The sequence below is a fragment of the Acanthaster planci genome, linkage group LG06, assembly GCF_054643075.1.
Source record: "Acanthaster planci isolate LZ-2023a linkage group LG06, COTS_SCS, whole genome shotgun sequence".
In the NCBI taxonomy this organism is placed as follows: domain Eukaryota; kingdom Metazoa; phylum Echinodermata; class Asteroidea; order Valvatida; family Acanthasteridae; genus Acanthaster; species Acanthaster planci.
This window is the reverse complement of record NC_141782.1, coordinates 22,911,549-22,934,588: the sequence shown is the minus strand read 5'-3', so window position 1 is coordinate 22,934,588 and position 23,040 is coordinate 22,911,549. Positions and strand designations below refer to the sequence as shown.

At 37.8% G+C, this 23,040-nt stretch overlaps 2 protein-coding genes across 6 annotated transcripts in view; one reads left to right on the top strand and one right to left on the bottom strand.

Annotated features, from left to right (window-relative positions):
• The window catches only part of lrrcc1 (leucine rich repeat and coiled-coil centrosomal protein 1), a 52,330-nt gene extending 35,853 nt beyond the window's left edge, over positions 1-16,477 (top strand). For all 4 annotated transcript variants that reach the window (XM_087138295.1, XM_087138294.1, XM_087138296.1 and 1 more), the window contains 2 exons: positions 14,975-15,054; positions 15,405-16,477. The gene's annotated coding sequence lies outside the window, so the exon portion shown is untranslated. The remainder of the gene's footprint in view (positions 1-14,974; positions 15,055-15,404) is intronic.
• LOC110980102 (ribosomal biogenesis factor-like) overlaps positions 1,131-23,040 on the bottom strand; it is a 40,898-nt gene continuing 18,988 nt past the window's right edge. For both annotated transcript variants that reach the window (XM_087138303.1, XM_022236443.2), the window contains 3 exons: positions 14,426-14,605; positions 11,129-11,245; positions 1,131-2,354 (listed from right to left, as the gene is read on the bottom strand). In XM_087138303.1, coding sequence (XP_086994429.1) covers positions 2,286-2,354; positions 11,129-11,245; positions 14,426-14,578 — 339 coding nt within the window. In that variant the 5' untranslated portion in view covers positions 14,579-14,605 and the 3' untranslated portion in view covers positions 1,131-2,285. The remainder of the gene's footprint in view (positions 2,355-11,128; positions 11,246-14,425; positions 14,606-23,040) is intronic.

Genomic DNA, 23,040 nt, shown 5'->3' with positions numbered 1-23,040 from the left:
TGTGCATGTACATGTACACATGCACTGTAAATGTACATGTACTCACGGTGGCCCCGCATCACGTGATGGTTGTAAGAAGCACGTAGTCAGAATTCACTAATAATGAGCCAAGAACATGCACCATACATGTACAGCATTACTGCTGCACATCAGTTCTAAATTCTCACTACATGCAGTTGTGCTTATGTACATGTATATTCAGATTTAGCATTATGTTTGCCAATCTCCGATAGCCACTCCCTTACATTCCATTCGAAATAAACTGATGGAAAATCGCCCCTTTGGCCACATGGGTGCTGTCCTAGGAAAGAAGGCTGAAGGTTCTTCGAATACATCGAAAACCATAGTTTGGTAGTTGAATCTATTTCATGAAAAATAACTAAAACACAATTCGCTGGAAATCTAATTTCATCTTGTATCCTGTAAAGGAGGAAACACCCATTTAAGCATACTTTTTTTCTTCTGTTTTCACATGTCCTACAATTGTCTTGTTGAGTCAAGCGTGGTCCAAACACAACCGCTCTGGGTCTGTAAAACGCGGTCAGAAACTGTCGAACCTCCGACAGTAACTTTCTAGGGAATTTTAACTCCTAAACAAACTTTGGCGAAACAGTTTGGAAAAAAAATTATGTTCGCATCGAAGTTGCTTGTGGATTGGGATGGAGAGGAGATTCATTGCTTGTATAAACATATCTCATACATGCATGGAAGTACTACATGAATGTACGGCACATTCGTAGCGAGCTCTTCGATGTCTCAATGTGCATTGTACATGTACATGCATGAAAACATGTGTACATGACCCAAACCAAACTGAAGTTCGGCAAAAAATTTCCGAACCGTGTCCAAACCGAACCCGAACCGAACCTTGGCACCTGCTTGCAGCACTAATTTAAAACATTTTGTGCACTTCTCTGCCCAACATGTTGAATGCAGACTACAAGAATATTCATAGTAATGGGAGTACCAGAATTTGTGGTTAATGTATAGGTTTGAACTGGACTAAGAATGTACAGGCAATGCTGCAGACTGGTCAACAATATTTTTGTCACGGTTGTGTACAATTTCTTATAGGTTATTTTTTTTCAGTTAAAATATTATGGGAAATAAGTGAAGGCAGAAAAAGGACATTAATTTCATGTGTTTTATTTCATGTGGCAGTAAAGAAAAAACAATACAGTACTTCAAAATTGTTCAAAACTACCACAGTGATTGCCCTTGTAATCTTGAATGAAATAACTTATAGTTAACAAAACAAATAGTAAGTTCCATGCCACTGTCAAGATATAAGAGCCATCTCATCATTGTTACATGAATGATTATCAAGTAGAAGGGCATGGAAGGAAGGAAATGAAAATAAATTTGAATGGTTACATGTGGTGCTTATTTTCATTGATAGGTTTTTATAAAATGAAACAATGAAAATCAACTAAATTCTAAAGCACGTTTGGAAACTTTCCAAATTTTGCCCCATTTTACACAGAGCAAAATCTGTCAAGGTCTGCACTTGCACTGAGCACAATCAAAACATTCTGACACATTTTTCAATTTACAATTGCATTTGAATATTTTGTATGCAAAATCTTTGAGGTAAAGTACATGAACAGTGTATCACGTGGCACAATATAGCCTACCTGTATTTACAAGGTCATTCAACACTCAAATGGCACAAAGATGTCTGTTTTCAAGTGTGGATAAACTTCTCATCTTTGAGTGATAGTGCATGGTACCGGCAGAATTCATAAAATGAAGGGGGATGGGGTATATATCCCCCACACACATTTGTTGGGGTGGGGATTGGTATTCCCCTACTTTTTTGTAGTAAGCAAACACTTAAAGTGGATTGTGACGAATTTTTCGGACTTCCTCATGACTAAAATGTACTCCATATCAATCAAAAAGGAAAACAAAAGAGCCATAAATATGCCAGATGTACTTCTGTATCTTGAACATCAACCCTAAATAGTGTCAGTCCCCCTCCCCTTTTCAAATGTCCATAGCTGGGCAAGTCATCCCCTCCAGAAACAAAAAAAAAAACCCATCCCCCAAATTCACACCACTGGTAGACAAGTTTTGACCACTGAGGGTGTGTTGACTCAAAGATTGTTCACAATCAGTTTCTGGTATGTGATTGCTTATTACTTCTGTTGAGGTGTCCTATGGAATGAGGGCTGGGATGTAAGATGACAGAATGCTGAGAACTCCAAAATCCATCTACATGGTCAAGGCTACAAAAGGAAAATGCACTGTACATGTACATTGTCAACACCTTGGACCAACATCAATCATAGCATTGCCATCTGCCTTGTTGCCTCCTCCATGTTAGGTGGCCTTGATCTTGAGGACTTACCAACCTGAAACAAAAACACAAAAACATCAGTCAAATACTAGCTCTAATCTTTTCATTTCTCTTTCCAGGTCTCCTGTGGCTTTAATATACACAGTATTCAAAAAATTGATAAAATAGAATTTCCCCAATGTACATGCATTATATTTTTCCTGAGAGTTTTTCCTGGGAGTTGCAGAATCCAACATGTTTGTTTATTACTCACAGAGGTTGAGCTTATGTTCGTGAAACTATTGTAAATCAAATGGAACATTAAACCTTCAAGTCAAGGTGTTGCATACATGTACATGTAGGTACATTTTTGGAGAGAGTAGAAATACATGTACATCTGTAGGAAAGAACAACTCCAAATACCGTTACACTGTATATTAATGTTGCATTTCTCCCAGCTCCTGTTGAGGCATTAAAACACTTGTCCCTAGCACCTACAGCACTAGATAAAAGCATGTTTGTCAGATTTTCTTTAATGGAATCAAAACACAGCCTTTACAAAGGATCACCATGGGTCAGTGGACTGGCAATATTATGCCAAGGGCGCCAGTTAAAATAAACAGCAATCAGAAGGTTAAGTGTTCAGGCTAAGGGTGTCTGAGTGTCAGGTAAATATCTGCGCTAGATTAATGGAGTACATGTATATCCAATTGCCAACATGACAGGAAACTCTTTTCACTAACTTGAGATTTGCATTGCTATATTTAGGGACTTTGGTGTCAACTTAATTTTCCCTAGTCTACTTGCCATCTGTTGAAGTGGCAATTCAGAAAAAAAAAAACCTTTCAATAGATTTGTAAAAATTTATTCCTTCCATGTTTGGATATGTATAACAACTTCATGTAGGAATAACATTCAGAAATCAAGAGCAAAATAGATGGCATCCTATGACAGAAGTGAAAGATGTCAGTTCTTTTTAAAAATAGAGGCGAGGACTATGAGGTTCACAGTTCACTCATAGATGACAGTATTTTAAAATGACTATAGGAAATTTTAATTTTTATAGACATGTGTTTATTTAGAACTTTTCTAGTGCCGGGGCAAACTTCCCAAAACTATTTAGTTCCTCGTTAGCATTTCTTCAAACAAAAATATCCCTGTTACCGGTAGTTTAATTCACTCAATGTTACAGTTACACTGCCCACTTATATATATAGCTGACCCTCCAATATGGAACGCCAAAGAGGCAAAAACTTGGAGGCAACACATTGATCTTTCTTCAACATCGATCGATCGTTCCCCTGCATTGATCGATCATTCCCTACATCGATCGATCGTTCCCCTACATCGATCGAGCGTTCTTCTGCATGGATCGATCATTCTTCTACACTGTACATCGATCGATCGTTCCCTACATTGATCGATCAATCTCTTTTGATCGATGAAGAAAGAGCGATGAAAAAAGAGCGATGAAAAAAGAGCGATGAAGAAAGACCGATGAAGAAAGACCGATGAAGCTACATCGATGCCAACATTACGTATCCTCTTCCAGCACCAAATAACACGTGTTCCCTGTAACCATAGCCCATGTACCAGCACACAAGGCCACCCGTGTTCAGTACCGGTAAGTCTGGTCCCGAGCCAATTGAGTTGTCAGATGGGTGTTTATATCTAGTTTCCTTGTCATGAAACCACTGAGAATTTTTTCTATTTTCCCCAGTTCATTATGGGTCGCTCCCTAGCCACTGTGGGCAGACATATTTACTCCAGGTGGATACAAATTTTATTTTCCACACTGATAACAGCCTGGCGAAACCGGCAGAACCGGCTGAACCAGTGGAAATATTCTGTCATTCATTGACCTACTCATCTAGCTATGCACTTCCTTAACACTGATGAACACACTATTCCCTTCTGAATTTAAAATATCTTGATCGATCGATCTTTATTCATCGATCAAAAGAGAACGATCCATGTAGGGGAACGATCAGTCGATGTTGTAGAACGATCGATGTGTTGCCTCCAAGTTTTTGCCTCTTTGGCATTCCATACTCTAAGACATAATGTTTGAACCAAGAATTTTAACCATCCAGCCACACTACACCCACTGAAAAGCTGTTGGTGGCTCAACTCCAGAAAATCTGGATTATCTCATTTCACTCGAGTGCTTCTATAGATTTTTCCTCCTTCACTCATCTAGGGCTCAATAACTCCAATTTGTCCAGTCATGGACACTGACCTGATTGAAATCACACAGCATTCCTTGCCAGATCAGTCAACCTGCTTAACCTTTTGTCAAGACAGAACTCTTATCTTGAAAGGCACAAACAGTGATACACTGTGCACTTTCTATACACAGAAGAAGTGTATGCATTAGAATCACAGTAAACCTGAATGGTGTATGCAGTCACCAGTGAAAAATGGTCACCAGCATGAAGTCATGTGTAGAGTAATACTAATAGTTGATTTGAAGACAGATTAATTACAATGACTATCAGTTTGACAGACTGCATAAAGACTTCTTTATGAAAGATTATAGTATACGAAGAAAGAAAGGGGGCAGAAATGACCAAAACTATCATGATGATAAACAGTGACCCTGGGTACTCCTAGTACTGTACTGTACATGTAAACTGCTTGTTAAGAGTGGAAGGTTTTCATGAGTGGCAAGAAGGAGTACATGTATTTCAGTATACATGCGTAAAAGAACATACATTAACAACACAATCTGATCAATGCTTGATAGGCAAAAAGAAAACAACCATAGAAAATTTCTTAAGGTTTTTTGAAATGCTAGAAATTTAGCCCAGTAGAAAAGTCATGAAAATACATCTGCTTGTAAATGTGAAAAATGGGAGGGTGGAGTCCTTCAATGGCTTTCTTGAAAATAAGATGTAAAGTATCTGCAGGTGGACACTCACTCATTTCAATCATCAATACAGTGTGATAACCAGGGCAGAGAAGAATGAAATGATGCAAATACCTAACCTGCAACATCTGATACTCAGCAAACTAAACTAAAGTCAACCAAAGTATTTTCCCATAAATCTTCCTTTTATAATGGCAAAATAAAAAAGGAGACATTAACTCAAATCCAACTTTGTGATTTTGTGCACAATGATCAAAGCAAACAGCCAATTTCCCCTGGGGGATGGAACTACATTTACTCTCATCAGGACATGTATTTAGGTCTAGATTTTATGTAGATGTACATGTATCTACATGTAAGATGTACACTTGTACACAGCTATGTCATGCTTTCATATCCAGTAAACAACACTGATGCAGGCCAGTATGCCCTATATCTTTCTTTTCTACAGAACAAGAAAATTGACTCCAAATTGTTTTGTTCGAGTTTCGAGCTCATCACAATCCAATGTCCAGGGTAATTACAGGTTTAATTATCTTTTAGTATATCTCTTAATCAGCTTCACACATTAACACCTGTCACAATACATTACATGTACCGGTAGGCCTACATGTACCAGCTTTAATCTTAATTAAACTATTTTGAGTATTTGTGATCTTTAAAGAATCTAACAAGAAAAGAATTCCCATATGCATGTTTTAGTCGAAGGGCTAATTCATGAAAGAACAGACAGGTATAAATACATGTAAGTCCTGTTGCATGGTTAGTTAAAACTAACACGAAGATAGATACAGAATGGGCCCTACCGTTCTCCCGCCAGTCCCTTCCAACTAGTTATGTCAGTTTATCTTATGTGTAACTTAGGAGGTCTTACTGCCAATGGGTAAATATCCAATGATTGACTGAGCAAACATTTTCCTCTGAAAGCTGCATGCCAGAAATGAGGGTTCCACCCTGCATAAAATGGCCTTGTAACAAGTCTACAGAATCAAGCTTGCCTTCTTACAAACATGTAAGCAGCAAACCTTTGAAAAAACAACTGTTCATTCTGTCACTTTGCCAATCAAGTAGAACCACGTTTCTGTGTCAGACTTAGTCAAGAGCTCTACATGTACAGGTACCGTAGTTCAAGTTGGCCATACCATATTAAAGGTGTTGGCCACAAGTATCTTATTAGAAATAAGACACTTGGCAGGTTTACTTTACTTGAGACCTTAATTAAACAACAACAGTGATAAAAAAAACTTCAAGGCCTACCATTAACTGCCTCTGAATTGACTGATTTAATCTAATTGTCAGATTTTAGGCCAACACAATGGCTTGGCTTTCACTTAAAGCTGGCACTGGGTAGTGTTAATTTACAATCACAACAGACACCAATGGTCATTCTACATTGTTAAGACTATACAGACCAAGATCTAGGCCTGTAGCAATCTCTCCTTTTCTACAAGACAACACCACATATGCCCAGGGGTACATGTACCCTGACCTGTCGTGTAGTAAATAATGGAAAACTCTGTGACTAAGATACCTGCAGTATGTACATGTACATGTATTCCAGGACACAGGGTGTGCAAACAATTTGCAAAGTGGAAAATTACATCAATTGTTTGTGAAAATTTGTGACACACAATTGAAAATTTTAGCTGAAATAAGGGCAAATTTCCACTTTCATATCATAAAAAAACTTTCACTTCCAGAACTTGATCAACTTCCAATTTACCTGCATCATATTTTATTTATTTATGAAGTGCTATAAACGAAGAGTTAATCATTTCTGACACCAAATGTTGGGTATATGTACATGTAAGTACACATTAATTTGTTGTTTGTTGCAGCCCTTAGGCTTCAAGTAATCTAATTTTCGGTGATGTTAGCCCTTACATGTACAACAGTAAATCCTTCTAATTCACAAGGGAACCTAAATTGTAAATATGCTGAATTCAATCATACCGGTAGCAGCATGTTGCAGCTGAGGACAATCAGGCAGACTCCATATTGTAAGTTCACAGAAATGTATACCATACTATGTTAGGATTGCTTATGAATTTACAACGCTTGAAAATTTCAGAATCAAGGCTGAGGACTGTGTTTTCTATGTAAGGCTAGTAACTGACCTCGTAATGAGCTCATCTAGTATCACAAATTACCTTTAATTAAATGTGGCATAAAATACCTGAGGACATGACTAAACTGAAGGGTCATGACATTTGAGTCACCAAGAAAATAAGCTAGAATCCACAAGGTACAGTACAAACCCCCAGGTCAACCTTTTTGTCTGAACACAAAAGCAACAGGAGAAATCAAACATAAAGAAAAGACATACATGTATGAAATAGAAATTTGCCGCATTCTCCTCTGTAAACAGTTGGGCAACGATTTCAGCTCCTTGGTGATCAGCTTGGCCACTGATATCAGTTTGGCTTCACAGTCAGTGAGCATTTACTCTGTACAGTGTAATAAAATTCCATGGCTGCCTAGGCTAAGGTTTAAAGCCTGGAATTTTTCTTGCAGAAACAAACAACTGACTAGATGCTTGGTGCAGTAGATCATCCTGTATGAAATCAGCCATTATGCTGCACAATAAACAGGTACATACATGTACATATGTACCTAGACCAGAACCAGTTGGACAAATGTGTCGCATCACTCATCAGACCTGCTCTCATTTACCAGGCAAAGAATGATTTGTATCAACTGGTCAGACTGATTATCCAGTGGGGAGTAATGACTACCTCTATGGCCAGGGTCAAAGTGAAATAGCCCAGCTGTCTTTTTTTTTAATAAAACAGTTGGTGTTTTTTTTTTCAGACCTGAGTGGAAAAATATATGTTAGGCCCCATTATTTTTGAGAAAGGTAGGCTGTTTTTATTTTTCACAAAATTGGTGTCAAAATGACCACAAGACATCGCTTACATTTTGATGATACAGAAACTGTACAAAAGCCCCTAACTTCCCTGCTCAGCTATGGTAGAGAGGTCAGCTCGTAAGTCCGGTGCCTCAAAATTCCGATGCCTCGTCAAGTCTGACACCTCATAAGTCCGACGCCTCATAGGTCCAACGCCTCATAAGTCCAATAAATGCGTTTAAAAGTTCCAACTTTTTTTTTCGGCCCGTGGCATAGATCCAACACCTCAAAAAATCCAACGCCTTGAAAGTCCGACGTTTGATTTGACATTTATTACAAGCGTATGAAGACGGCACAAGGAACAAGACTGGTTCCCGGTGTCAAGTATGGTGACTATTTATGACACATACAAACATTTTTAAGATTTCAAAAGTAATACAGGCGAAAAAAAAAATAATTTTTTTCATTTAGCGAAGTATCATACATCATTCTTACACGTAGTGGTATTTTGGATCAAACAAATACCGGACCAGTGTACAAACTAGGCAGGTAGTCTGCTTGATTTGGTTTTCCTTACAGGGTCAGTACCGTGGGCACGAGTTGGGAACAAAGTTGAATCTCGCTCGTGGGTGACGCATCGCACGGCCTGCACTCCTCCATGTTTCATAGTCAATCGCACTGACACCTCATATTAAGTCCAACACCTCATCGGTTCAACGTCTGATTTATAAGGCATCGGACCTTTGAAGCGTCAGAACTATGAGGCTTAAAAAAAAAAACCATGATGCTGAAAAAAAAAAACACCCATAAATCTGACGCCTCATTATTCTGACGCCTCATACATGAGTTCGAAAATACAGACTTTTGAGGCGTCGGACTTACGATACGCACCCATGGTAGAAGGGTTCAAAAAAGACCATTGGCAATGAAATGGTCATGCTTGTGTACAAGTACATGTATACATCTCTGTTTGGGGGAGGGCACACATCAAGTCATCCCTCTACCCAAACACCTGATCAAAAAACTGCATCATCTTCAGTAAAGCGGTTACAGGGAGAGATATATATGAAGCGGTAGGATAATGTATGTACATTAGTTGACTGACCAGGCCTCCCTCATGTGTGGTCTGTAATGGTGCAGTTTATCCTTGAGAATGGTTTTTGAAAGGTCATGGGGTACATGTACATCAAAAACCACAAATCAAACACAAGTCCTGGTCTTGTTACATAGTCCACATCAAGCTAAACCCCTCACTCCCTTAAATTCCTTTATTACCTCAATTGAAACCACTCAGTGAAGAAGTCTTGATTGTGTTGTACGTGAACATAGTTTATGCGGTACATGTAAAAGATGAGGCTCATATGGTGGGAGATGGATTTCACCACTTGTCAACATTTGAGAGGAAAAGAAATTGATTCAAGATTTCAAAATTACTTTCAATGTACCCAAAACGTAAGGATTAGGGGCAGTGGAAAAGATTAATTATTATCTGATCCAGCCCAGTTGTGTGTTGGCAGGAATGAACAAACGCATTCCTGACTTAAATTATTTCTTCTAGGTTTGTTTTCTTAGGCTCAAGTCTTTTTGAACAAAATAATAGATGTATTCTGTGGATTTTTAGATATGATTAAGAACAGACTCTCTCAACATATGCCCCAGGCCAAAGAGGGCATTTCCTAACCCATAACACCCCTTAAGTGATTGTCAAGACTGTTTATGTAACATCAACCACTTGCTGAATGGCTTTCTAAGTGGTATTAAAAACTGATCTAAGCAATCTGTCACTTTAGTTATTACACTGTTTATGCAAACACAAGGCCATCATTCCAGAGTTGGTGAGTTTTTGCAAAACTCTACCTGTGTTTATTGTACGGAATGAGCTTTTGCTTTGTAAGAGTAAGGCGGAAATCCTTCCTCTTTTTTCATCAACTAACAAACTGCACAGGAAATCATGTCACAAGAGAATCGATGACTTGATCCCTCACTGTCTACAATCCAAAATACACGGAAATTTGGCAATTAGCGCTGAGACACTGTTGTTGAATTAACTGGACTGCAAGTGGGCCACAGACAGGACAAATTAATAAAAAGTGCTCTGAGTCTGAGGGTCTTCACAAGAAGCGCAAGAAAAAAATCAATCCATAATATTCTGTTGAGATCTATGCAAATGGCAAAGCATGAAAGAGAATAAGAGTACTTAAGCTTGATAAAATTGATGAGATCGTGGAAATTGAAGTTGGATTATTTTCCCTTCAACAACCTAATTTGATAAGCATTAGATCAGCGTTGTCTGAAAGACTTTACAAAAAATCACAAGCTGACTAGCAAGCAGGAAGACCAAGGTATGAGGTTCACACAGGACAAGTTTATCTTGCAAGTTCTCAGGTAATAATGAATATCCAACGCTAACATGTTGATGTAGTTTATAATGAGCTTAATGAATTTCTTGTATGAGGCCGCACTGAGATGGAAACACGGGAAGCAGAGTGTATGACCCTTTCTTTGAAGAAAAGTGACTTTGACTATTAAGGCATTGTAAACTACTAAGCTAAAGCTTTTGTCTTCCTCTAAATATCCAATAAAGGAGTTAACCAACAGCAGGTTCTGCTAACTGTCACTGTAATCCAGATATCCCTCCATTCTATAAGGGAGGGAGGTGCCCATTTGATTCTCCCAGGTTGATAGCAAAAAACAGAATCCAGATTTTGGATATCACTTTTTCAAACTTCCCCACAGCCAAATTAATTACACAGCTATAGCACTGAGAAACAGTGAACAAACAATACAGAGACTTCTATTGCACTTTGTGAATGTTATACAAAAGTGCCCAATAGATTTAGATTGGAATAAAATCTGGTACACTGAGTTGTCTGCATATAAATATAACAATTTGAATTCCCAGATTCGCTATAACTCGTGATTTGGGGCAAGCTTTTGTATAGCGACCATCTCTGAAATAGACTGGTTCTTTGTGCCCTTCTTATCCATTGAAAACAGTGTATTGTTGTAAGGCATCTCTTATGTCACTAAGCAAAAGCTTGCCCCGAATCATGAGGCATAGCACCAGTATGCAGAATTTGAATTGTTACGTACACATAAATAAAAAAATGCACTGAAATGTCAGAAATCTCACCTGTTTCAATAATGTTGGTGTTGTGGCCTTGGGCTGGCTGATCGTTACCGTTGATTGTTGGATATCTCTAAATCTATCGTTGATATTGCAGACTTGCTGTCTGTTCTGGAAATTCAACTGATGAAGTAAAATGAACATTTTATTCATTCTGAGTCCATGGCTATGTAAAACAAAGGGACATACGTGTACATGTATCAGTATATGGATGGACAGGCATGGGGTGGATCTTTCTCATCTGTTCTTTTGAGAAATTCATATCAGTATCTACATAGACACTCGAAGAACTTAGCCTTTTAGAGGCAGATGGCTAAGATATTCGGCTTGCCCATGTCTAAGGACGCTGCAGAAATAATCCAAAACAAGTCCAAAAATAAAGGTCTCCCTCAATGCTTAATTATGCCAGTCATAAATGTCAGACTACAGTCTATGTATGTTTTACAACATCCTGAATGACCTTACAGATTCAACATAAGATTTATGTTCTATGCTGCTCTAATAATCTTATCCAACATGCCGGAGACATCAAATTTTATCTGATACAACAGATCTGACTTTCTGACATGTGAGGCAAAGCAGGACTACCACTAGGAAATCCTCAATGGGAACAGTTTCTAAATGTGGAGTAATAAATGAGGGGTCTTCCATGCACTAAAGGAATGGCCTCAGGTCAAGAAGAATGGATTTGCCTTTCAAAAGGAGAATTTAAGGTAAATAAAGGAGCCCTGAATGTACTCTGGAAACTGGGCTCATAAAAGACTGCTCAAATTGTGTAACAGTAATAAAGGCCTTCTTCATGAAAACTCTCTACAAGTACAAATACTGAAATATCAGGATAAAATTTGCAGCCTTGATAGCTTTCCAAACCCTGTCTTACTGAAATACTTTTAACCCTTTTGGCATAACTCAAAAACTGGCCCATCCCAGTGACCCAGGGCTTTCTGGCAAACCTGTCCTGGCTACACCAATTTAAAAGAAAATTAGAATGAAACGTAGGTTAAAATCTCTGGCTACAACAATTAAAAAGAATCTTATAATGACAAAAGTAGGGTTAAGTTAACTTAATACTCTTCAGGTGACTTGTCAGCTTTTAAGTCTGCTGAACAGGTACTGAAGTACCAGTACATGTAATCCAAATCACTCATTTCTAGCCCTCACAACTGCAAGGTCAGCATCTCTCAACTCAAGGAGGGTAAACTCCTCTGTGCTTTACTGAGAGAACAAACTCCTTCCATAGTTGTGGTTTTGGGCATAATTGATGTCCACATGGGGGCAGAGACATCAATTTCTTGGTTAAACCAAGACAGCATGACATCTTTAAAAAAATACCTACAATGATGTTCAATTCAATTTGGAGTGCCAATTGAGCAACTTTCAACAGTCACTTAAGTTGAACAATTTAAACAAAAATTTGTTTCAAGGAAGCATCAAGGAATTGACTCCTCTTGTTTTTACTATGTCAATGTAAAAAATTAAAACCACACCAAGGAGGATGTTATACAAAGGGTGGTCTCATGGATGCACATCATCACAGAAAAAAATGGTTTATTTCATTTTTGTAAACTCTATTGTTCATTTCAACAGCCACAAAATGGTGTTTTATCAGTACATGTACCAGTACATGTACTTGCATTAGCCAACTTCGGCAAAAAAAAATAGTCGGTCTCTGGTCAGCGCACACATCAATTTTGAACATTCATGTCAAGTATTTTTGTTTATTTTGTCTCAAAATTTTCAAAACAGCACCCTCTATTTCCGCACCACCTGAATTTTGCAAATAAACTGATTCATGGTCACAAGTCCATAAGTCAGAAGGCCAATTTGTTCAAGGAACCAGACTAATTAGTGAGTACATGTAGCTCCTACCCAGTGATAGATCCGTTACAACTGCTTCATATTGATGTCAAACTCACACAGTAGACCATTGGTAGGTTACAAAGTTGCAGCCAGCTGATCAACAACAATGGCGGCATGACGTGCAACATGCTACTACTAGCCTTTGCATCGCTGCATGTTGGTCTGACCAGAGACCGACTTCTTTTTTGGGGGGCCTAATGTTTAACTTTCATTTGGGGATAACTTCAAGGCATTCTCAATCCCAGATACTTGTCACCAGGGGCTCTTCCAGCACTAATCATTTACACTTCCCAAGGATATAGCATGAGCCTTGAGGTGCCTGTCTGGTCATGGTTAGACCATAGAGGTTTGTAGCTCTATGGTTAGACTGACATGGTCCTTCTGAGGTCCTGTTTGATTTAACTCAAGGCTACATTAAGAATGTAACTTGAAGGTTGCATTAAGAATGCAATAAAGAAAATTCCTCCTCTGTAATGTGAAATAACAGACACAACCTTGGTCACCTGCATGTACAAGCGCATACATTACCAGTATGGACTGGTAATAATTCTAAGCTCAGTTTGTTTTCAAGTTGTTTTGAAGATTACATAACAACTTCAATTAATATACATACTGCAGGACCATAATTTATTGGGTTTATTATGCATGTAACGTACCTTGAGAACCTGGTAATCAACAGCAAAATGGAGTATCTGCATGGCCTAACCACTTCTACAAGTGTTAACATTAACACTTTTTCTAGGCAAGCAATGTTGTTATGGTTGTATATTATCCCCCTTTTCCCATGTATGTGACAACCAGCGATGGTGTTGGGACACATACAGATGTACAGATATTAGGTAGGTTGGAATCATATTTCTAAAGCATGACCAGGCTCTGAGGCAGAGCTTAGGCCCAAGCAGCAGAATGGAAAATTTTTAATTTCTGGTGATGACCAACCAAAAACATAGTTTGATACCAAACTTAATCAGGCATAATTCTCCAGAAACGTTTCAAGTGCAAAATATTCAAAGTACATCTTAACAATACAATAATAATTCAGATTTAGATTGCACACATATCCATTCTGCTGGGTGCTCAAGGTGCAGCAGAATTAGACAATGTAATACAAGAATAAAAGCTTAAACAAAAAGATTATACAGAGAAAAATTGAGAATGGATTAATCACTGAATCACTGCCTGAGCCATAAGGTCAGTTTTGAGAAGTGATTTAAACCTATTGGTGCATGTACTAGTACACGACCTTAACTCAAACGGAAGAGAATTCCAAAGTCAAGGGGCAGCTACTCCAAAGGATCTGGCTCCCCAACTTCTTTTGTGGAGTGGTTCCGTGAGGTGTAGCATTTAACTGAAAGCAATCTACATGACAGTGAATATGAACCCAGTTGAAAATCTCATTAAAAAAGTGGATCTCATCTCTGACATAACCAAGGCAGCACTTACCCTTTTGAGGTTTGTTGACACTACTTTGGCTTTATGTTTTGCCTTAGTCGCTTTGTGTTGTGATACCTTGAAAGTTCTGTGGTTGGTTGACTGCTTTTCACTGGTACCCTTCACTTTGACCAACTGACTCCTCTGCTTCTTAGTTTTCCCCATTCTACCATTGATTCAAATGTTCCAAATCTTTGGAGAAAAAAATGTTGATAAATTTCAAATTCTAATGAACACTTTTGCACAGTCCCAAAGTATCAAGTTCTAGCTTCCACACTCAAGAAATCAAACTACTTTAATGTAACAGAATGTAACAATCGTGTGTGCATATAAATTCATTTAACTGCGACACTGCAAAATTGGAAGAAAGGTGAAAAGATCTCATGGGCACTGCCAGGATTTTTCTGGGGGATGGTGTTCCATGGGGGGGGTTGACCATTAACAATGGAAGAGGGTCAGTTTGGTCCTTGGAGGTATTTTAAAGCAAGTGATGGTTTCCATTCCTTTCCCTCCCTTTCTTTCTTTATCTTGTTTTTTTCTTTTGTTTTCTGTTTTTCATAGGGAGGGGCAAGCATGCCCCTTGCTCTCATGATGCCCATGATGAAGGATTACCTCAACATGAATACTCTTCCAAACAGCAAGTAGGGGGGCCTACACCTTTATGCCCAGTACTTGAGTTTGTGAAAAATCTCCAAATTTTATTGGCTCAAGTTGAACTCACTGTTGAACTCTTGTTTTACATGAAACCTCACTAAACCAAAATTCTTTGACAGATGCCACTCCATGGCAGCTTCAAGCATTTGAATAAAAAATACCATTTTCTCCAAGGCAGGAGATTACCAAAACATGAAAATTTGAAGTCGGTTTCTCTTTGCCTTCTGATCACACATCACCAAGTCAAGCCCCTCAGGAAATTCTAAATGGTCACAGTCTATTTAGGGGCTAGCTCTGTCAGAAAATTCTGATTCAAGTTCTGTTATTGTTATTTTAGGCTAGTTTTGCCAACGTGGGAGGGAAATCCTGCAAGAATTATGAAAACGTCTGAACTTCTTCATTTTGCACTTCATCGAAGAAACATCAGTGAATGACCGCCAAGGAAACAACCCTTAGGGAAATCCATCTGAAGCACAAACAGTTTTAGGGCAACACATACTGAAGGTGGACCAGTGTATCTGCACACAAGGGGTGAACTAGCCACCAAGGCTGTAAAGTGAGCACACAGGGAGTAGACTAGCTTACCTGCAAACGGGAGGTGAACCAGTGCACCCGCGGTGGGCCAATTATTTAATTTTAGCCATGATTGAATCACAGATATCATTTCAGATTCAAGGGGATCACCCCTAGGCTACACACTATGAATCACACCCCTTAGTCCACAAGTGAAGGTATACATACATCAAAATTTAATTACTCAGAATATTCCCAGAATAAAAATACATGTGTGTTTTGCACATATCATTCTGTAATCTGAACTACATAAATAAACAACTGGCAAAAGATATATTTTAACCCAACTTTGATCCTCTAAAGCTTAATATCAGGGAGATTCTGTGTCCTAATTATTGCAGAATGACTACATTTATATACAAACTTGGCATGTTTGCCCTGAAACTAATTTTGCTTTAGATCACTTTCCCTAGGGGCTGTTTCCTTGGCCTTTGAAGTATAAAAAAATTGAGATTCCTGACATGGCAAGAAAATGCCATACTTTACTGAATTAGTTTTTGTGAACAGCATCATAAATCACGGTCATTGTTAACAAACAAAAATCCCTCATACAACTCAGAAAGTGGGTCAGTCAACCTGGCTACTCTAATAATCTATCACACAGTCCATCATCCATCTCATATTATCAACACAACTCTCATAACAAAAAAGAAAAAATGCAACACAGGCCGGTTAGCTTGATATCAAAGGCCCCCACAAACTAATGCCTCTGAAAGACCTCTGCTTTTCAGATGTACTTAATCCTTGGAGAGAGGATAGAAACTATGGGTGTACATGTACAAACTGACAAAGAGTCAGCAATGCCTCTTTAACAATTCTTTAACAAAAGAAAAAACTAAGAGAGGACAAATGTAAACAAATATGGGAAATGGATTGGAAAGGAATGTGGGTTGGTGATCACGGTAAAAGCTAATGCCACGATGACAGCTCAACTGAGTTTTTCTCTTCTGAAGGAGTATTTTAATCTCCAAATCTGATAAACAATAAAACAACTACTGAACTAGACATAAGCCCTCACACAATGTCAACAAAAAGGTGACAATCAGGTTTCCAATCCACTGTATATGTTTTGATCTTGTGAAGCAGGATCACTTCCAGAAAGCAAATTCGTTGAATGTTTTGAGAAAGTTCAGATATTCAAGTACCTTCTTTTTGAAACAAATGAATTAGTCTGTGGGTCTGTGAGCAAAGACAATGTTTCCTCTACAAAGACATAATGCCGCTTGCTATAGACCTTTTTCCAGTGATGTCACGTGATGATGTTGTGATGGTAATAAGTGCATAGTGTTGTGATGGTAATCTACTTATTCAAGATAAACTAGTCAAGCATGCAGCGTTCACACCTGTGCTTGCATGTGGTTGAAGCTGCCAGTAGGAATATATACGATCACCGTGGCCAAGGCAGTCCACGCGTGGTGATATTGTTTACATTTAGTCACGATGGGTGAAAAAGATCTACAGGAGCGACAAGACTAAAAATATCGGTGAAAACCACTATAGCAGAAGAAAATACTTCCTACTCAATGCAGAATGAATTGGTCTGTAGCTGTGGGTCTGTGAGCAGAGACAAAACCTTCCATATTTCCCCTGTACATACATAGGCCTAATGCAACCAGATAACCTCATTAAAGCTGAGTGACATCAGTGAAGGGTGACAAGACTACAAGGTCGGTGAAAATAACCACTATGGCAGAAGATAAAGACTTCTAAATTCCTACCCTGTGTAGAATGTACCCTCCTATTACCCCTCCTACCCAGCCCACTTGATTACCCAAATGGGTACCGGCCCTAGTTCAGCATCCCATGGATTCTATCCCCTTTACTCATCTCTAAAGTTACACATACATTATGTCTCTCATATGGAATCCAGAGAAATCAAATATTTTCAATCAGTCATAGTACATGTACATCACACAAAAGCTTGATCCAGGATAACCCTGTTCCAAGTGATTTGTCCATATGAGAACCACAGACAGCATTGCTTGTTGTAAAGCAAAGTTATAAATAATGTCTGGAGAGAATCACTAATCATTGGTATGTGTAATCAGTGGACAGCTCCCCATAAATCCTTATCTTTATTTGATAGTCTACCACAAGAATGATCAGTCTCTAGCAAAACCTGTAAAACTAATGAATCAAGCAGAAATTTCCTTTTATAGCATTTATGTGTTTCTTTTCAAAAAGTAAATGTCAGCTTTTCTTGGTCGGGGGTATTGTGTATCACAATTTGGGTGACAATCCCACTTCTCAATTGCTGTAACAGGCCTAGCGATATACATGTATGTCTCTCAACAAGACTGCAAGTCCAAAATTTGATATGAAAAATTACAGACCTGAACCACAGTAAGAAAACAGTAAATTTCAAATTTAGGAAATACAGTATTCACCAACAGTTTCCTCACTGCTAAGTACTAAGCTTTTCCTTTAAAATAAAAAGTTAATAAGTTGTGTAATTTAGTTTCGTTTTGGGAGTATTTGCAGATCTGTTTTGCTTTTCAGTGATTAACTTTTATTTATGTTGCTTGAGGATTATATTTGTTTGTATTTTTTCCTTGGGAGGTTTCATAAAAATATCTTTGTGTTAGACTACTTGTTTCAGATCATGCAAATTACAACATCCAATCAGCAATGAGCACATACATGTACTGCATGCTTGCTGTGCATAAAGTGTGTATGGCATTTCTTCATGTGTTTTGTTACATGTGTGTACACTGTACCACTGTAACCACCTATTGGACACACATATACACGTACATGTACTTCGGTGTACATGATATTGTTCACTGCTGGTGAACTGATTGTCAATGAAGTCTGTAATCACGCATGTTCACTCCCATGCCCTTGTGCACCACTTAGTTGAGAGCTACATGTAGCACATATGTACTCCATCACTTTACTGTGGATTTCGAGGCAGGCAACGTCGAACATCGTTCTGACATTTCTTTAGAGGATGAAGATCATAATTTATTTTTAACAAAACACAAACAAATAAAGTTCACAAAGATACCTGATAACTAAAAATGGATACGACAACATTAAACCACTGTATCATATGAGCCCAGTTGCACGAAATTTGAAACAAATTTTGAAAAAGTTATTTTTACGAAAAATAAACACGATCAGATTGGAAAGAAAATACATCCAAGTTCTTTTCCATTTCATCACAACTTGTCCAGTTATCCGAACAAACAAAATAAAGTGCCGTGCATGTGTATTAAGGTCTAATAAAAACATCAGTTCTATTCTCAAGTTACTGCAAATTGAATATCTTGCACGGGAATCATTTGTCCGTAGTAGTTACACATGTACGTGCGTTGATGGAGTATATGTACATTGCACATGTGCACACGTAAACCATGGCCGACCGGACAACAGAGAGCCAAAATTGATCAAACTAACAAAGGACAATTCACCATAGCTTAAACATAACATGGTAACCTTTTTCAAACACTCTTTCAGTTATCATGATAAGCAGCATGTGTGGACCAACTGGAGAACAATTCAAATTTTCAAGTTTAAATTACCCTTTTTATACATTCAGAAATGTACCATACACATACATGTTTCACCCAATTTTCTCCAAAATGTCACTTTTGATTAACAAGAAACACATCACAAAATAAAATCTGCAGCCTGATTAGATTTTTCTGGTATAAATTCAGCAAACGTTTACACGGTGTGGAAGATATCCCCGCAGATAGATTTTTGCGCAGTCGTTTCCTGGCTGGCATCGCCATTTTAACAAGCAACAGAAAGTGAGCTTGACTTTGCTGCATTTTAGCATATGCGCACAAACTAAGTGGAAGGGGTGAACATAGGTGTAAGACAGACAAGGTTCTGCATCTATACTTTTGATTAGCTAACCCTAATGCTCCTAAAACCTCCAATTTCAGTATGATTTTACATACACTCTAGGGCGTAAGTTAATCTACATTTTTCTGGAAGGAGTGAACAAGGAAGAGCTGGACTGTTGCTGTCATTACAAATCAAAGTAAAGCCTAGACTACAAGTAAAGGGACCTGGTGGGTGGGAGGCCGGTGACATAACCTTAGGCCTATTCCAAGGGATGCTCAAATTTTTAGGACTGATACTGTTTTTGTTCACTACCTGCATGCGTTCAATGTGTTGCTTTTCTTCCATCTGAAGAGTGGATTATCTGACTCGGTAAATTGAAGTAATTGCAGACGGGAACAGAAATACAGACAAGCTTTTTTATATACACTTACACGTACATGTATTTTCAAGGTTTAGATATTTTCAAGTACTTCAGAAAAACAATCTTGTCTGCCTAACAAAAACAAAAAAAACTCTGTTACTGATACAGTACAATTTCTCTGTGATTTCCTGTACACTAAGTGTCAAATAACAAAAGACAGAAATAATGCACACTAAGTCAATTAACCTGGTCATTTTTTAACTCCCTACTTGTTGTTTTCAAAGGCAAACCTTTTCTAACTTCGCTAGTCGGTCATTAACACTGCCTTGTGTCATGTACATGTATAAGTTTTAAATATCGTACATTGTACATGTACTGATTTCACACAGCTGTTGAAACCCTAGTACCCCATGTACATAGGTTAATAGAGGTCAACTTAACAGAGCAGTGGAAATCATCAAGCTCCATAAACAAACTATTTGTGGCGATGATACGCAATGGTTTCTGCTATTCACACAGATTTGGGGGTTCATCTACACAAAATAATTGTTGGTTACTTAGCATCCAAACAGATGGAACTGAAAGCACATTGTTAAAGTGAAACACAAAAGTACATGGCCATCTGTTTTACTGCCTGGTACAGGTATTTTGATGACTTTTCAAGTAACCTAAGACAATGATTGTAAACAGAAGTGTCCTCATTTTCATGTTCAATTTCTCTTTGAGTATCTAAGTCAAAGCAAACTGGAAGGGACAATGCTCTAGATCATTATGATAACTATAAAAGCACTTACTGTATTTAAAGCTATATAGTCCAAGCTTTTTCTAAGTATCAAATTTCTTTTCTTAGAGTACAGTACATGTATGTTGAAGGAATATGATGTCCTGTAACAAATGAAGTTGTTACAATGTAGCTCATAATTGTAGGCCTCTATGCAATTAAACAATGCCCTTTAGCACTGCACAACAGCAAAAATAGTTCTGAGTAAATCTCTGTAACTATTCTTTTCGGGTGATATGGCAAGCTAGTATCTCAATTTGCATCCTACATTTTTCAACTTACCCAATCCTAACTATGTAATGCATGCATGTCACCGGTCATAGTAACCAATCGCCTCTGACAAAATACATGTACATGTAGCATACATTCATTCTTGATGTGTTGAGTTGAGATTATTATTCATAAACCATAGTTGTAAAGACACCTGTACACACTAGCTCCAGACTACCTTCTCATTTCAAACACAGAAATTTATTGATTACATATTATGGCCTCCAATTTTTCATGTGATGTCTCAATGAAAAGCTCAAAACAAATGCAATCCTAAAAATTGTCCATTCATTTTCTGAGGTGCCACACCCCAAAAATATGGAAAATAAATTTTGAATTTGGACCCAAGTGAACAATAACTGTACATACAGGCTCTTCAGACAACCAAAACTTAATGGTTATCTCCTCACTGGACCTTGACTTCCATCCCATACAAGCCATTGTGTAACTGTGTGAAATATAGTTTTTTCATCCCAATTCCCTAATTAAATAGAGAAAGGATTTCAAGAGATAGGGGCGTACATGAATGACCTCAATTTAAAGTGAGAAATTGTTACAAATAGGTTTATTAAATAGCAAAACCAAGGAAAAAGTTTTCTACAGGTATCTTCAATATATACATGTAGCTCATGGTCCTAGTGAACTTGGTTTTCTTTCATACAAAAACACATTAAATCTAGTTTTAGGGAAAAAAGGGTGTTACATGTACACCATGTTCTATAGGAAAGACATTGCATACAATGGGATGCAACAACACATTTGTTTGGCACATTTATACAATACCAATTCAATTGAAAATGGCCATCAGCATCCAAGATTTCTCAAATTGATGCACTATGTAAGAGGAATGAAAAATCCCTTGACAACTTTCTTTTTACAAGTACTCGTGGAAATTCATGGAATTGTAAAGCTGCTTTCAATTACAGCTCAAAAATGTTTGATGGTTATTAAAATTTCGAATTTCCCAACTTTTGGATAAAGCACTTCAGAATTTGAAAAATTTTAAAAACCTATGTTTCTTCCTCTACCACAGTTCTTAATCATGCATGCATAAGTCTGATCTGATCAACAGTGTACAGGACCACCTACATGAAGATACATGTACCAACAATGATTTCAGAGTTCAGACTATCAGCTTACATACAAAGCCAAACCATGTTATTACATACTCTCCCTTAAATGGAAAAAAGCAAAACACCAACTGAGGGGATAAAAATACGTTGTATGTGATAAAATGACTCCTAGTCATGGAAGGTAGCAAGAAATCACACCACATGTGCACCACTCCAACAAAACATAAACGAAGTGTTACAAAATTGATTTTGATGACAGACATATTGGTCATAAAGAGACACTAATTGGTGTGAAGGTTTCACTTTATGGTGATAGCTGTAAACAATGCTATAAATATCCCAGTGGTCAAATTAGTCTATTTGATAACTCTGCTTTATGGTCAAAACAGACCTATAACTATTACACAGACAATTTTCAAAGTTGGCCGACAATGGACATTCTATCCACATGTGTAAAAACTGTTATACGTTTCAATCAAGTTTCAACTCTTTTGAGGAATCCAGAAAGTTATGATTCCACTGTATTTTACTGTTGGATCAAGACACTGATTAATAGCCCTACTTTTAGTAATCAACAGACTCATAGTTTTCTATGTAAGTTCTGAACAAATATTTGATGGGTTTGACTGTGGCACTGTGGATTGCAAAAGCAAAGGATCAGACAACCCAGCCAGGGATTTTGTAATGTTGCTAGTCACAAACAGTCAATTAAAGACAAACCTTGATTACAATCTCTGCCATTCAGTAGGCATTCTATGAACCAAAAACTTACTTAATTTGTAATGTGATTCAGTTCTGGCTGCATTCAGATGTTTATATGTAAATCTCAGATTTTGTTCCTGTGAACAAATACACAGGTTATAAGGCTTAGGGTTCTTATGGTGTTCAAGTTCAATTAAATAATACCTATAAATGTAGACCTATTATAATTTAACCCAAAAAGCTAGGCATGACATAGATTTGCTTTTATATTAATCTAACATCTGTTACAGGTGTGTTCCCAAATATATTTTTTCTGAAGAAACAGTAAGTCACATAACCCATGGCAAAAGTCATATTGCTTATTGGGCACTTTGGTATTACATTCAGTCTGTTTGCATTCTATATACACAACAGTTCT